The sequence below is a fragment of the Cervus canadensis genome, chromosome 3, assembly GCF_019320065.1.
Source record: "Cervus canadensis isolate Bull #8, Minnesota chromosome 3, ASM1932006v1, whole genome shotgun sequence".
Classification (NCBI taxonomy): domain Eukaryota; kingdom Metazoa; phylum Chordata; class Mammalia; order Artiodactyla; family Cervidae; genus Cervus; species Cervus canadensis.
Window position 1 is genome coordinate 40,694,254 of NC_057388.1, and position 17,648 is coordinate 40,711,901.

Genomic DNA, 17,648 nt, shown 5'->3' on the forward strand with positions numbered 1-17,648 from the left:
GTTTCTTTGGGGAAAAATGTTATCTTTAACACTACAGTTGCTCAGTTCTATTGGAATCTATCAGAACTGTACAGGACACTGTAACTCATCTATGCTAAATACTCACTTTGGAAACAATAAATCAGAAATAAAAAGAGGTCTAGATGATTAATTTAAGGTCACACAGCCAGTTAGAGCAGAACACAGACCTTCTGACTGAGGTTTATTCTCTATATGATCTTCAACAGCCCACTCTTTGGGAAACTGCCTGTTAGGATTTCTTCCTAACACACTCAAAGCCTAGAAAGTTTGTCTTACACTTCCGACCTTCTCCTGTAAGATTACAAAAGGGGACAGACAGATCATCCCTCCCATGTGCTCTACAGAGCTCCAATGCATCCTTCCTGGTCACAAAGACCAGATCTTCACAAAGGTGCAAGACACAATGGGTCATTCTTTCTGTATGACCCTAAGGGGCACAGAGAGACTAAGGGCATGCACTACAGAACAAAGATCATTTAAGCATGGCAGACGGAGGGAGGAAAATGAACTGTGGGAGAGAGGAGAGACAGGGTAAAAGAGAAAATAAAAGGTGCAGAGAACCCCTGTGACCTTCTCTGCCAAGAGAACTGTCATTTACTGTTCCCTTTACCTCTCCCTGAACACTGTGCAACATGGAGATGTAGAAAAATACCAAAAGAAGTGAAATTACTTGACCTTATAAGAATGTGGGAAACTCAGACAGTGAAAGAGTGTGCTGGAAAGGTATGAAGTTTCACGGAAATTGTACTAGGTTGGAAAGGGAGGAGTAAGGCCATGAATAAGAGGAAAGGAGACTGGAAAGTTAGTAGAAGAGAGTTATTAATCAGCCAGGATATGCAAGGAGAGAAATTTATTCGAGAAGAAAGATGAAAATGTTGGAGCTAAAGTCCCCAGGAACATCCTGAGAAAGATCAGTAGACAGTTGATAACGTAGGCCTAGAAGACAATTGTCAAAGCGGAAAAAGTAGCCGTAACCTTGAAGAGTGACCCAGAACCCCAAAGGATCAAAATATATGAACCTAGGAAAAGGGCTTGAATCTGTAATAATGGCTGCTTTAAAAATATTTCTAAGGAGAATGTATTCTTTCTTTACCAGGACAACGTAAAGACTGCATTAAGCCAAGAGAAAGAGTTCTAGCAGCACTCATTCCATATACCTTTCAGCTATCTCCTACTTCCTCTCGTATCTCTGCCTCCTTCCCATTTTCTCTGGGCTGTTTCTCCCAATATCTCCTCAAACTGTAAGTAATGCTGTCAGAAGGTATGAACAGTAATTTACTAAGCTACAGTAGCTATTTGATATTTCTCTCACACTAAATGCAGATAAGCTGAAAATCAAGCTGAAATAACAAAGAAAATACTAAATGTAAGTACCAACCTCAGGGTTTACAAAGCAGCTTAAAATACAAATTGAGGCATCCTGGCAGTGGCTGGTAACAGCAGTGGTAACACAGAGTTGCAAGAGCGTACAGTAGTTGGAATGCAACAGCAGGAGTCGCCCAGCAACAGACGATGGCAACTAATCTGAAGGCAGTTTTAGGGCAGGGGGCAAGGTGCAGCCCAGAGGACTGGAGATGGGCTATCAATACACACAGAGGATTAATCAAATAAGTATATTAAGGACTGGAACCAGGTTTTTCAGTGACAGAGAATGAACATATAAAGAGGAGAAAAGATACAATAAGCTTTGTGGTATTGTGTCTGTATTGGAACTATCTCTGAAAATCCATGGCTTATACCTAGACAAAGAAATAAATATAAATGTAAAAGGACACACACACACACTTTCTAGATCTTTCCACTGAGAAGGCTCCAGGGTGGCAACACCACAACAGCAGTGAGTGTGCCCAGCATTCAGAGCTTAGTTCCCATACACTACTCTCCTTGAAGAAGCAGTTCATTCCAAGCCTGAGGAAAAGAAAGTACAAGTTGAACCTGGAAACATTTTGTTGTGCTAAACAGTAAGGAAGGGTTCAGAAAATGACAAGGAAATCCCCAAAAGAAAAGAAACTGCTCTAAAGTATCCCCTGGCCAAACTGAAGTCAATCTAATCATCCAAATAAAAAATGACAATAACAAATTGAAAAAATAAAAATCCCTAAGTAAATGATTAAGGGAAAGCTCTTCCTTAAAGTGAATGCTAAATAATAAATGTAGAAGGAAATGATGTAGTTAGAAAAATTACCATTTGGCAACTACCATAACTCAAGCAAGAACCATCAATGGATGCTAAAACTAGAAAGTGATGGTGGGATGAGAAACGGGTCATTTTTATAGTTAATGTATCTCCACACAGGATATTTGTTGATTTCAAAGGAAAAGTATATAAATTTACAGTGGAGAAATTTAGCTGCTGCTGCTACTGCTAAGTCGCTTCTGTCGTGTCCGACTCTGTGTGACCCTACAGATGGCAGCCCACCAGGCTCTGCCGTCCCTGGGATTCTCCAGGCAAGAACACGGAGTGGGTTGCCATTTCCTTCTCCAGAAATTTAGCAGACACTATCTTAATCAAGTGATTCATATAAATATCACTAGTGAGGAACAAATCTACACTGTTTGCCACCTGATAGTACACAATGATATTCCTACCAAAAATGTGGAACTGGGTTTAAATATGAAGAAATATCACACAGCTAACTCAGTGGTGCACTGCTAACTGTTGAAAAACCAGCTATCCAGGTGTAAAAAGTCCTTGTCTGTAGTGTCCTCTGATTTCCATGGTGTAGATAATCCTACCATGACCAATTTCAAGTACCAACTGATGATGCTGAAGACAGCATAGGGAAGAGATATACACTGAGCTCTCATGAGTCACCTGGAACTAGAAGCAGAAAACCACTGTATCAAATGCACAAACCCACATTAAGGGACATTCTACTAAGTGAATGCCCTGTATCTTCCAAACTGTGAAAAACATGAAACTTGAGGAAAGACTGAAGTCTGTCCCAGAGTGAAGGAGACTAAAAAGACACGACCCCTGAGTGTGGCATATGATCCCAGATTAGATCCTTTTGCTGTAAAAGATATTAATAGGGGACAATTAACAGAACTGAACTGGGTCTCTGGGTGAAAAATATATGGGAGTTCTTTGCACTGTTCTCTCAACTTTTCTAATTGTTAAATAACAATTGTTAAAATTGTTTCAAAGTAAAATTATACATTTTTAAAAGTAACATAGGAGAAATGCAGGAAGGAGAAAATGTAGGAGAGCTAAGTTAAAAAAAAATGTAGGTTAAAGAAGGTAAAAAATGTAGGTTAAAGAGGTTAAACCTCCAGGCAAGGTTTAATTTTACCACTGATTGCTATATCATTCATACTGTCATTAATAGTTGAAAGTAAGAACTTCACAGAATAATAATTTCTCAAAAGGAACACAGATTACCAAGACTCAGATTTTAAGGAATTCCTCCCATTTCTTTACAAAAGATAATAAAACTGTTAGGGAAAGGCAGTGGGAGTCACATTCAGTTTTAAAAAACAGATAACTGTGAAATACTACTTAGAATACATTTTTTAAAGGGAAGTTACTTCTACTTAAGACAACTTTAAAATATGTTAAAAAATAAATTGAAGGGAGTTAAATATCATTTTGATTTTCTTCCTTTTTCTTTTTTTGGGGGGATCATTTAATAGAATTCCCTCTTTTACAGGAGATAATTTAGTCAGTTTATTATTTTTTATCAATATTAACAGCACATTGATTTTAAAATAAACACATGTATCTAAATCATCATTTCCTACCAAAAACAAAAAGCAGGGTAGAAAGAATCTAGCTAGGAATTAAAATCCTACAGTATAGAAAGATATGGTGCTTTTTACTATTATCTACAAAAAGATCTTACCTTTTGATAGCTACATTTAAAGCATATAATACAATCGCCTAATAAAACCATAGTTAACAATGGGCAGTGAGGTTAGTATCTTAAAAGAGGAGATATACAAGTCTATACTGATTTTACTTACTCCACAATAGAAGTGGGATTTCTTGCATTTGGCCTTTTTTAATTGAAGTATTGTTGATGTACAATATTATTTTAGCTTCAGCTGTAACAATATAGTGGTTCAGCATTTATATATTGCTGCATTGGATTCTGAACAAAAAGCATTTGCAATGACAGAATGTGCAATTTCATTGCCATGGTCATGGCTTATAAAGGGGCTAATAACTAATAAACACTTTCGGAAGGCATGACCTGTGTAATACTTTCTTTGAAGTATCATGCTTGACGTTCAAAGGAGGTAGCTCTATGTCAAAAATATCTTAGGAGGACATGACTTTAATTGCCTTAGCTCCTCCGTGAGACAGAGTGAGAGACAATTTGGTTCTTTTCTGAAAAAAATGTAAATAAATTTTGTACATGTACGATCTACACCATAAATAAATGATGAAACTAAATTTTTTCACATTAAAACTTTGGCCAAAAAGTCAACACAACTTTTAAAGAACTACTTAGCTTATGAAATATCCAATCTACTATGCCAAACATGAAACTTAGTATGTTTCTACATTAAAAAACCTAGTCAGATAATCAAGAACACTCAGAATACTCTGTATTGCTATGGAAAAAAAAATATTGGAAGTATTTTTTTTGGTGCTCTCAAAACTATTCAGAGGTATATAAACTGAGCCAATTGAAGATCATGCTTTCAGTACTAAAGGACATTAGACATGCTAAGAAAAAAGTTAACAGCAGCAGGTAACTCTGCTCTAGAACACAGTATGAAATTTCTGGTCCTGCTCTCATTTGCACATGGTTAAGAATCAAGGGGGAGAGAAAGTTATAGAAACAAAATGCATAAAATATAAGAGAATGACATAGGGGCCTATTACAACCATCACTGCTTTCTGGATCTATGACTACACCTTGATTACATGCTACCATACCTCTTTCAAAGACTCTGGGGACCCTATGTTTCTCTAGGTATCCTCTATCACAAATAAGTTTGAGAGGTGTACCAAATTAATTTATTTATAGTACCTGTAATCTTTCTAGGATCAATCCAACTCTAAAATACAGTGACACTAGCAAATTTAATAAGTTATCTAGTTGTGTCCATAAGATGGTCTTAAAAATCTGGGAAAAGCCAGAATACACTGGCTTTTACATGGTCTTCATCCTTATCTGTGAAAGACATGCAACATAGCTTCACCCAGTCGACAGCTTAAACAACTGAACTATTTAAACTACAGTCAGTAAAAGCCAAGTTTTAATCCGTGTATCTAAAATTTCTGGCAGGACTGCATACTACTTACACTATGCAGTATACTCCATTATGTGAAGAAAATCAATTTACTAAACCTTTAATTTTCACTTTAGTGTTAAAAACAGTAAATATGGAAGCTAAACGGACCAGAACACTTCAAGGTAGGTCAGTTACGCAGAGGAGTTAACATGTAACCTGGTTTTATTCCGCTGTCTCTAACTTACCAATTCAATTTATATAATTACTTTTTCTACTCAAAAGCATAACTCCAAATGCTTTTGTTTTAATGATATTGTGATAGCCAAATGAAATCTTAAAGGATATGAAAGAGAACTTAGGATCTATCTGAATTTTGAAACAGGTACCATGCTAAAGAGATGTACAACCTAGATGCAATTCTTCATATTTAATCTTTCTATAATTATGCCAATTTAAGACTATAACTAACTGATATTAAAGTGCTAAATCCTTAGGAAATATGACTGACTTGTGTATCTTTCTAATTGATATTTTGTCTGGCTCAGTTTTCTCAGGTTTACAGAATCCCTTTACAATAATTCTCAATTCTTTTCAAATGAGAAATATTATGCCTTACTTTATTTATTTTATTTTATTTTAGTCTTAATTTTTTTCCCAATTATTTTTGTTAGTTGGAGGCTAATTACTTTACAATATTGTAGTGGTTTTTGCCATACATTGACATGAATCAGCCTATGCCTTACTTTAAAAAGAAAAGTTTTATCTTAAAAATGAAATATACTTAGAAATGACATTAATAAGTAGTGCCTAACAGAAATACAGGGTATTAAAAATACAGTTTTCATTGTAACATCCAGAAAACCATCAACTCACCAAACACAAAGCTTAGATATTTGTGTATTTATGCATTTATTTTTCCATCAGTTATGCTAATTCAACTTGTTATCACCAGAAACAAGTTTAAATCTCGGTTGGTATTTCAGTTTAAGCACTCTGTGACTTATCAAAGCCTGAAAGACCAAGACATCATCAAGATTCCAGAACTCAGTTTAGAACTTTTGAAATTAACATTTTTCTTAAGATCTTTTTATACCCAGTATTTAAAACAGTCTCATTCATATGCTGGCAAATGACCCCAAATGAGACAGTTTAAAATAGTGCTTCTTTAAAAACAGTCAGATTACAGTTGTCATGATTAAAGGGAATAAATCCAAAGGGATTTAGCCATTATGATATCAATAACTAGGAGTCAAAGTATGGTACAGCCCCAAAAGATGAAAATTAAATTCTGAAACTCATTTGACTAGAGAAACATGGCAGAATTCTAAAGGCATGAACTAAGTTAGGAGGATTCTGAATACTACATATTAATATAACACCAGTTTCAAATGACCAAAATATCTAAATGATCCCCTCAAAGCAAAACATATCTACTATGCCATTGATACTTGCTTACAGAAAGTCTTGAGAAACATTTAAAAAATTGACTCTGCAGTGATAAAACTATCATATTTTCACTGTCAGAAATTAGAGATATTTATTTATATTCATAAAATTCTCTAAGCTTGGCTTCAACAATACATGAACTGAGAACTTCCAGATGTTCAAGCTGGATGTAGAAAAGGCAGAGGAACCAGAGATCAAATTGCCAACATCCACTGGATCATGAAGAAAGCAAGAGTTCCAGAAAAACATCTGCTTCAGGGACTAAGCTAAAGCCTTTGATTATGTGGATCACAACAAACTGTGGAAAATTCTTAAGAGGATGGAAATACCAGACCACCTTACCTGCCTCCTGAGAAACCTGTAGATGGGTCAAGAAGCAACAGTTAGAACCAGACATGCAACAACAGACTGATTGCAAATTGGGAAAGGAGTACATCAAGGCTGTGTATTGTCACCCTGGTTATTTAACTTATATGCAGAGTACATCATAAAGAAATGCCAGGCTGGCTGAAGCACAAGCTGGAATCAAGACTGCCAGAAGAAATATCAATAACCTCAGATATGCAGATGACACCACCTTTATGACAGAAAGCGAAGAAAAACTAAAGAGCCTCTAGATGAAATTGAAAGAGAGTCAAAAAGCTGTCTCAAAACTCAACATTCAGAAAACTAAGATCATGGCATCCAGTCCCATCACTTCATGGCAAATACATAGGGAAACAATGGAAACAGTGACAGACTTTATTTTGGGGGGCTCCAAAATCACTGCAGATGGTGACTGCAGTCATGAAATGAAAAGACACTTGCTCCTTGGAAGAAAAGCTATGACGAAGCTAGATAGCATATTAAAAAGCAGACCTTACTTTGCCAACAAAAGTCCATATAGTCAAAGCTATGGTTTTTCCAGTAGTCATGTATGGATGTGAGAGTTGGATTATAAAGAAAGCTAAGTGCTGAAGAATTTATGCTTTTGAACTGTGGTGTTGGAGAAGACTCTTGAGAGTCTCTTGAACTGCAAGGAGATCCAACTAGTCAATCCTAAAAGAAATCAGTCCTGAACATTCATTGGAAGGACTGATGCTGAAGCTGAAGCTCCAATACTTTCACCACCTGATGCGAAGAGGTGACTCATTAGAAAAGACCCTGATGTTGGGAAAGATTGAAGGCAGGAGGAGAAGGGGATGACAGAGGATGAGATGGTTGGATGGAATCACTGACTCGATGGACATGAGTTTGAGTAAGCTCCAGGAGTTGGTGATGGACAGGGAAGCCTGGCATGCTATTGTCCATGGGGTGGCAAAGAGACAGATGACTGAGCAACTGCAGTGAACTGATATAAAATACGTATTTTCTAGAAGACTAAGTGGTTGAAAAGTCAGAGAATCAACTTAATGCCACATTACTGAAAATTATTAAAATTTGTGAAAACTTCTCCCCAAATTACTATCAATAAGAATACAGGGGGAGGAGGCGCGGAGGCGCTAAAAAAAAAAAAAAAAAAAAAAGAATACGCCCAGGATATAAACTGATTAATTATATAATTAATTACATGCACTATAATTATATACTGCATGATAAACTTTATCATAAGAACACAATCACAAATTGATAAAACAATGATACTAGCAGAGAAGTTACCAGAAGTGACTAAAAATAAGTTACTTGCAGTATCCCTTTTCTTGACTTATTAACTTAGCAATTTTCATCAGTTTTTATTATGGCACAAACTAAATAAAAAACCCAACCTACAAAAAAACAGAATCTGGTATTACAGTATATATTTTATTCTTTCAAGTAACAATACATATACCTATATGTTTTATTTCAGATAATTTTAGGTAATTGAGGCAGATTTTTTTAAAATGCCATACAACTCACATACTATATTAACAAAGCCAATTTGTCCTATAGTGCTGATGAAGATTAAATAAGCAACTTAATAGAAATAAAATAGTACTTGAGAAATCACAAAAGAAACTAAAATCAAAAAATACTAACTAAATATACTTTGATAGTATATATTCATTCTCATACAGATTATTTATACATATATGTAAATATACATTTACATATATATGTGTATATCTCAGAGTGAATTTTATGGTCTCTATTTTTTTCCTTATATATAGCTTTATAACTTATAAAAATAAAATCCACAATAGGACTGTCATATTCAAAATCATTAGTACGCATTAAGACTGTAGTGCCAAAAAAGGAACAGTGCATTTCTAAGCCATAGGAAGTCTTGAATAAATACAAACCCTGATAAAAAGAAAGCAGCATGCCAGAGATCTCTGAAGACAGCGCCAACGCTGTAAGAGGTGCTTGTACCGTGGCTCTGAACTGCTCCCTCCTGTGTGTTATCTGTGGTACTAGAACCATCTCCTTCCCTATGGACTTCCAAATGGGCTGCTTTTCTTAATTTCCTTCATTAGAAGAGATTAAGAGTGGAAGGTAACTTTAAATTTTAATAACCACCTTCTCGACAGTACATTTAAAAATTCAGAAAACATAAACACAAGAACTCTAATACACAGTAAAATTCAGGTTGATGCATAAAATGATGCATAAAAGTTATTAAGTACATATTCAAGACCAGTTTCTGTAAGTGTTAAGTTATTATTTCTTGCTCATACTGACAAGTCAGTGGACACGAGGTTGTAAGGATAGCACCAGGCAGATTATTTACAAAAGTACCCCTTCCCTATTGGAATGCTACTTATTTGCAGATGAAGAAGAAAATTTAAATTGGAGAGACTTATAATCTATCTGTTCAGCAGTGCTACTTATCTAATTAGGTTTTTTTTTTAAATAAAGAGCTTAAATCAATATTCCAAAACAGCAAATGTCACACTCTCTTAGCAACAACATTCAAAAGAGAAATTGTTCCCAAAGACCCTTAAGACAGAACTTCACTGTGCTAAGTGGCCAGTAAGACTTGCTGTGCTTACTTAATCAAAGGGCAATATTAAACAGCTTCAAATGACATATAATAAATGGAATTTAGCGAAAAAATTTCCTTGACTTTTGTTTTTGCCAAAGCATCTTTTAAGTACAAGGTTCTGTAATAGTGGAAATTATTAGCAATTCCAACTAACATATATTCCCTACATTGATATCATGTGCCTCAGCAATGAGCTTCAAGAAAGAAAACAAAAACAAACAGGTATGGGGTCTCAAACTGGCTCTGAAGCAAATAAAAGAAACTAAATTATTCAACAGCTGATTCTGAAGCTCACTGTTTCAAGATAACATTTCATTCAAGTCAAGAACAATCCTTGATTCAAATTACAGAAATCTACAAAAAGATCTCTCTTAAACAGACAGTACCTTCTTCTCTTACCCCCGGTACTTAGCGGAGGTTTGGGTGTTCTTGTTGAGACAATCTGGCAGTGCACCGTACCTAGGAGCAGCATCAGCCATACCGGCTCAATCACTTCCGTCAGAGGTATGCTATGTGGGCTAGAAGCCGAACAGAATAACACTACTGCAGCAACTACAAAAAGGGAAAGAAAATACATTTAATTATAGATCTGACAGTCATGTCCTCAAAACTGTAAAAAAAACTTTAAAAACTGTTCTAACATTGTTGTTTGCCAGATTATTTTTCTAAATTAAATGAGTATAAAAGTTACTTCAGACAAGCTCTTCAAGACTTGTTTGCCCCTGGCTAACCATGCCATTCAGAAATAAACTCTTGGAACAAAGTAACAGCCAACGTGGTCTCTAAAGTACACACCTTAACACTGCAATGAAAACTAGATCCATATAAATCTAAAGGCATTCCTAGTAAGATCACAGACACCCCCTCCTTAAAGGAAAAGGGGGACATATAAAGAAATAATTAAAACCCCTGTAATGAACCGAATTGTGCCCTCCACCCTCATTTTGTATGTTAAAGTCCTGACCCCCAACATGACTATCTTAACAGATAGGGCCTATATGATATAATGAAGGTTGAATAAAATCATAAGGGTAGGACCTTAATCCAAAAGGACCAGCTCCTATAAGAGCTAGAGGTACCAGAAATCTCTTTCAACTCATGCACAGAATAAAGGCCATGTGAGGATACTGCAAGAAGGCAGCCACCTACAAGATAGGAAAAGAAACCTCTAACAGACACCAACCCTAAGAGCACCTTGATCTTAGGTGTCCAGCTTCCATAACCATGAGAACACGAATTTCTGCTGTTTAAGCCACTCAGTCTGTAGTATTTTATTGTAGCAGTCTGAGTAGACTAACAAAATATCTGTGACACATAAAAAAGATATGTAAACTGGAGAGGTATGAAGGAATTCTAATGCCTAATTCTCAAAAGTTAATAACTCACAGAATAAGTAGTGGACTAAGTAAACAAAAGGGGAAAGGGCTACACAGGCAAAAAAGAGTTACCCCCAAAACATACAGGTTACCAAAAAAGGCACAGAATGTTTAAGAAACAGCACAGAACCAGTTTAGTTTGGTTAAAGTTGAGAAATTTAAGAGACTGAAAAACTGGCTCTTTATCTTGAAGGCAATGATAATTAAGATTTAGAACTTGAGTGGCTGATTTATATTTGTAATGTAAAAGGTAAATGTGTGTGTGTATGTTTAGTCACTACGTCGTGTCTGACTCTTGTGACCCCATGGACTGTAGCCCTCCAGGCTCCTCTGTCCATGGGATTTCCCAGGCAAGAATACTGGAATGGATTGCCGTTTCTTTCTCCAGGGGATCTTCCTGACCCAGAGATCAAATCCATGTCCTCTGAAAGGCAGGTGGATTCTTTACCAACAAGCCACCAGGGAAGCCCAAAAGGTAAATGGACAGAAAGTAAAAGACATAAGGGCTCTTGGCAGTGACCCAGGAGAGAAATGACATAATAAGTAGGATGAAGCTGAAAATATATAGTTGATATACTTAAAGACATGTGACTGAAGTGAAAAACTGTAGTTATGTAAAACCCAGTCTGACTGCACACGATTCTTTCTACTCTTCAGGACAAGAAGGTGGGATAGAGAATGAGGACATAATTCAGAGCACTATACTCTGCTCAATATGCAAAGAGGCAGAAGCACAGGGGCTTCTAAAGGCACTCAGATTGCTGAGGGTTTGTCTTATCATGGCTTTGTCACTGGCTGCATGACTTGAAACACTTTTTAGACTAAGCTTTACCAGGGAAAATTTCAGTGGCCAACACTTAAAAACACTAATAACATTAAACTTAGTTTGGAACTGAAAAATATCTGTTTTTTCATGCTTGATCTAAGCTATGCTCCCTATTTAATTTAGGCAAGCCAACATGTGAATTTCAGCCACAATATGCGACCTTCTAATTACACTGGAAACTTGTTTGTCCTCAAATACAATAAAGCAATAATATCAAAAAAGTACAAGGCACAGTGGTTACAATGAATGGTACTGATTAATTATTATTCTAATAAGCAATTGCAATTTCTGACCACTTTAGAATAAAGTGTTCTCTAGGTAAACTAGAAAACATTGGAGGATAACTTCAAGTTCGCTCCCTCTTAAGTATATAAGATATACACAAGCTTAAAGAAAGACTTCCCTGGTGGCTCAGACAGTGAAGTGTCTGCCTACAATGTGGGAGACCTGGGTTTGATCCCTGGGTCAGGAAGATCTTCTGGAGAAGGAAATGGCAACCCACTCCAGTATTCTTGCCTGGAAAATCCCGTAGACGGAGGAGCCTGGTAGCCTATAATCCACGGGGTCACAAAGAGTCAGACACGACTGAGCGACTAAACTTAAAGAAATAACCTAAATAAATCTTTCATTTTTATTGTTTTCATTTACTTAAAAGATATTATCTTTTACTTAGTATTTTTGATAGAAAGAAAGCGAAAATCACTCAGTCATGTCCAACTCTTTGTGACCCCATGGACTGTACAATCCTTGGAATTCTCCAGGCCAGAACACTGGAGTGGGTAGCCTTTCCCTTTTCCAGGGGATCTTCCCAATCCAGGGATTGAACCCAGGTCTCCAGCATTGCAGGTGGATTCTTTACCAGCTGAGCCATGAGGGAAGCCCCTCAGAAATACAACTGTGTTTAAAAAAAAAAAATAAGATATTAAAAACACTAAAAGGGTATCAACCAAATTCAAATTTTTGTTTTGTTAGAGTGACAGAAATGTGAGCAATTTCTTCTTTTAGGTGTAAATGCTCTGGAGTGCTGTGCACCTCGCACTGTGTGCCGTTGCTGTGAGTGCCCGGGAACACTGCTGTGCTGGGATGCGACGTTACAGAGGCGTTAAGCATGTGCTTCTGAGGTCAGACTGCTTAGGCTTGAACCTGGACCGCCACACTTGCTGAGTATGTAACTTTGGACCTGCAGGTCCTTCAGGTCCCATGTCTATAGGCTAGGCATACTAATAGGACCCATGCTTCACTGGATGGTTGTATTAAATGAGCATCTGTGACAAGCTCTTAGAGCAGTACATGGTACACAGAATTTTAATACAGAATGAGGACAGTCTCAGAACACTGTGGTTAAGAGGAAAAAAAAGAATACTGCTGAGAAAGGAAGAATTAACCTTAAGGCTTCATAAAAAAAGACTCGTGTGTTCATATATGTAGGGGTACATTTGGAAGAGATTCTGTAATTTCTAAAAATCCTCTCAATTTGTATTTTTCTTTAGCAATACACACATTCAAATTATAATAAAATTATTTTGGAAAATAACTACTTTGCTTTCTTAAACATTTTTAATCCCAAACTATTTGTGTCTTACTAAATCATGTATCACTATAAATTTTTTTTCCATACTCGGAAGTAGTATATTTTAAAAATAACAAAGCCTTAGTAATCCTAACCAAAAAAAAAAAATGCTGAAAGTTAAAAGCAAAATGCATTTCTTTCATTTAGTTGTACCTTGAAGAAGATAAAGGACTAGAAGCCAGAAAAAGATGACTTTTGATGTTACTTGTAACCACCACCGGAAGAAAAAGGGAAAAAATACAACTCGAACAATTCCCTTTCTAGTCAAAGAAGTCCATGGACTTTCAGGTTTTGCCTTAGCAAATGCAGACCCTAAGAAAAGTAATGCAAAATGAAAGACAACATTTATTATTTTTTAATTTCCTTAAAGAAAAAAATTTCAACATCTGAAGTAAAACATATTATTTCTTTTGTACTATGGGTGTCAACTGTCCAACTATGGGTAGGAAACATTTCTAAAAACATCACACATGCCATTATATTGACTCAGGTACTTTGAAAAGAACTATTTTTAACTGAAATAACAGCAAAATTTCTCCTACATATTTTATAAATACAAGACAACTTTCAAATGTCAGTTTCAGTTAGGAATTAAAAATACCACTTTAATGTTTATAACAAGCTTTATAGTTTGCTAAGCAAATACAAGCTGCTTTTCTTTTACACTTATTACTTGGAATGATTTTTAGTGAGAGAAAAGACTAGTCAATGGTATTTAAAGGTCTTCACTCTCTTTTTTAATACTACTTCTAACTTCATTTAGCCTCACATTGCTTTTATTCCTACAAACATATATATCTAACCCATTTTGAACTCTGTTCCTTTGAGGACAATTTCTAATTTCATTAAATATTTGGTTATTCAAGACTCACCTCTTACAAGATCGACATCTATGAGGTCTGGTTTCACATGTGCTGTTTTCTTTGGTTTATTCCTTAACCCCTGTAACATATTAAAAGTAGTATTGATAAGAGAGTAGATCTTAAAGTTCTTATCACAAGAAAAAAAATATGTAAGCATGTATGGGGATGATTATTTAAACTAGACTTACTGTTGGGATCATTTCTCAATATATACAAATATCTAGTTACTATGTTTTACACCTGAAACTAATATGTTATATGTCAATTTTAACTCAGCAAAAAAGTAGTATTGAAATTCAACACATGTACATTTTTAATACCCAAAATCAATGCCTAAAGATTTCGATTAAGAAGAAAAACTTTGAGCAATATAATGTACAAAAACTATCACATATATTTGTGACAAACGGAACACAACAGTAGTGTAATGAATTTTATTATTTCCAAAAAGATAACTTTAGGGATGTATGTAACACATGGGGTCTGTTTATTACGAAAAGCATAATTTTAAAACAAAGACTATCACCACCAATTCAGATGTACAGCCTGAGATGGTCCAGGAGACTGAGGTGGCCCTTGTTTTGCACAGGAAAGTGCTGAAGCTGGCTGGGACAACAGTGGCCCTAAAGGGCCTTTAAGGTGTGATGCCGGAGGCAGTGCTGAAGAAAGCAGGGGTCACAGAGTTGAGGACAGACAGGAATGCAGACTTCTTAGCAGATGCCAACATGTAGGGTGAGACCAGAGAGGACAATGCACATCTCAGGGCTGCCACTATCTTCACATGCCAACCACTAACCAGACCACAACGCTACCTTATCACCTCATAGCTTAGATGCCATGCCCAGGAGGAGGAAGAAGGAGAAGGCAGAAATCATGAAAAGAATTAGTTTCAACTTGAAATTACTGAACACTAAGATTAAGTTTCTGCATCAGTGTACCAAGTTAGAGCAGGAGTAGAGATCAAAATCAACGAAAAAAAAAATCAAAAAATAAATTACACTTTATAACTTAAGACTAGGATGTTAAGAATTGGAGGAGCCCAGGCTAAACTCCTTGGAATCCAAGTGCTGAGAGGTGACCTAGTGTTTCAAAGATTTGTTTATTGTTCATTCAGTTAACCAAGTAACTATAAAGTAAATCCTTTGTTTAGTCCTGATCTAAGTAATAATGACTCCTTAAAATAAAAATTTAATCAAGCAACATTTTTATCTGAAACAGAGAATAGGACATTTGAGCTCAAAATTAACTGAGATGTTTAAACCAAAAATGTATCCTGAAATCAAGATGCAATTAAGCTCTGAACTCCTTCAAATAGTCTGTCCATGTGAAGTTGCAAACTACCCACAGATACAAAAACAAAAGAAGGTCAGAGTTGAAGACACAGCCATGATCATCTTGATATTGATCATATAGTCAATCCTGATATTCATAGATTCCATACCTGCAAACTCACCTATATGCTAAAATTAACTTGTCCCTAAAATCAATATTTGCTGTGATCTTGCAGTCATTTGCAGACATGCACAGTGAGAGTGGCAAACAATTGGAGTCACTCAGTGTTCACATTCCCAGCTGAGATCAAACACGGCATCCCTCTGCCTTCTTGCATAGCTCTCCTTTCAGTTCCTTCTCACAATCCATTCAGCGTCAATCTTTTGCTTTCTGTCGGTAATTCTGTATGGAAATGGTCCCTGAGATAGTGCTGACAAGTGGTCTAGTGTTCCTAAGTGCATGAAGGCTGTGACGTGGCTCACTAAGAAAATGTGTTAGATAAGCTCTGTTCAGGCATGAGATGTTTCCCGTTAGTTCAGTGTTAACGAATCAACACCATATATTAAATAAGATGTCATTTAAACAAGGTTATATATTGATTAGCTGACAAGTGTTGTGACTAGGGGCTTGCAGGAACTTAATTCTGTATTTCTCCTAACAACAGTCAGTATTCACTAAATCATCATTCACGGTGAGCTGAGAGAATATTAACTACTGCACATCACAAAAAACAACTATCTGCATGCCATTTCCCACTTTAATGTCATGATAGTGTCACTCATAGACTGTAAATCACTCCCAATATTTTGCAAATTGGAAAGGTAAACTAATAAAACATATTTAAACAAAAAATCCACTGATCAAACACTATTTAAATTTGGCATGAAGTTTATTATGCTATTTTACCTTTATTAGTGCCAATAAATTTGAAAACAATAACATATTTTCATTTACTTCTATCTTTCTTTTTTTTTTATTTTTTCTTCTTTATTTCTTAGTCTTAAAGTGAAAAAGAGTTTTCTTTTAGACAAGTACTTTTACATATATACTTCTATCTTTCATAAACTGTTTTCTAGCACTTTGAAAATAACCTTACTGCCAATGTTTATAACAAATCTGAAGCCTCATTTACTGCTGTAAACCTAAACTTTTCCTCAAGACTGTTTTAAGAACTTTAAGTCCTTATAAGAGAAACAGTAAAGTATTTTGATTTATGCAATTATGTTGTTTTTCAACATGCTTATTCTACTTGGCATTTTAAATATGTGATTAATTTCCTATTTTATATTTTATTAAAACATTTTGAACTATCATACACTGTAAAGTCATAGCATAATTTTAAGCTACATTGTAAAGCCATAGCATTGTAAAGTCACAGCAGAGTTGACAAAAACTTACCCTTCAAGGTAGCCTATCAGAGTATTTAAAGGGTTTAAAAAAAAGGATATACAAGAGTATTATTAAAAAAAATTAAAAAAAAGAGTATTACTGATAAAGCTTCTACCATTAGTGATTTTATTCACAAAAACAAAAAATATTAGTACCAACGTGTCAGCATTTATAACATGTGATTTTAATTAAGTAGATATTTTAAGTTTGACGACTTTAAATTGGTTTTGAGTAAACTACACTTACACAAACAGCTTAGCTTTCAGTACTAAAAAAATTATGAGCCTTCAAAAAGTTTAAGAGAACAAACAAAAAACGAAAACTAACTTAGCTTTAGAAAGATTTTTTTAAACTACTGGTTTAACTAAAAAGTAGAAATAATCAAGTGCTATGAATATAACTGCCAAGAAATCAAATAATATATTCTTTATTGAGTATATATTATTGAAATATATACTAACCACTTTCTGGAAATCCTATTTAGTTTCCCCCATCCCTTTAATAACTTGAAACAACATAGTTTGTTTTGCTGAAACTTTACAGCTCTGCTGCTGCTGCTAAGTCACTTCAGTCGTGTCCGACTCTGCGACCCCAGAGACGGCAGCCCACCAGGCTCCCCTGTCCCTGGGATTCTCCAGGCAAGAACACTGGAGTGGGTTGCCATTTCCTTCTCCAATGCAGGAAAGTGAAGGTGAAGTCGCTCCGTTGTGTCCGACTCTTAGCGACCCCATGGACTGCAACCTACCAGGCTCCTCCA

The 17,648-nt window shown here is 35.7% G+C and overlaps 1 protein-coding gene across 5 annotated transcripts in view; it reads right to left on the reverse strand.

Annotated features, from left to right (window-relative positions):
* Positions 1 to 17,648, reverse strand: part of PHTF2 (putative homeodomain transcription factor 2) — a 125,685-nt gene that overhangs the window by 31,350 nt on the left and 76,687 nt on the right. For 4 of the 5 annotated variants that reach the window (XM_043462937.1, XM_043462940.1, XM_043462939.1 and 1 more), the window contains 4 exons: positions 14,240 to 14,309; positions 13,521 to 13,679; positions 9,982 to 10,147; positions 8,913 to 9,077 (listed from right to left, as the gene is read on the reverse strand). In XM_043462937.1, the coding sequence (XP_043318872.1) occupies positions 8,913 to 9,077; positions 9,982 to 10,147; positions 13,521 to 13,679; positions 14,240 to 14,309 (560 nt within the window). Of the gene's footprint in view, positions 1 to 8,912; positions 9,078 to 9,981; positions 10,148 to 13,520; positions 13,680 to 14,239; positions 14,310 to 17,648 lie in introns of those variants that run through there. The other variant, XM_043462942.1, reaches the window with a different exon arrangement.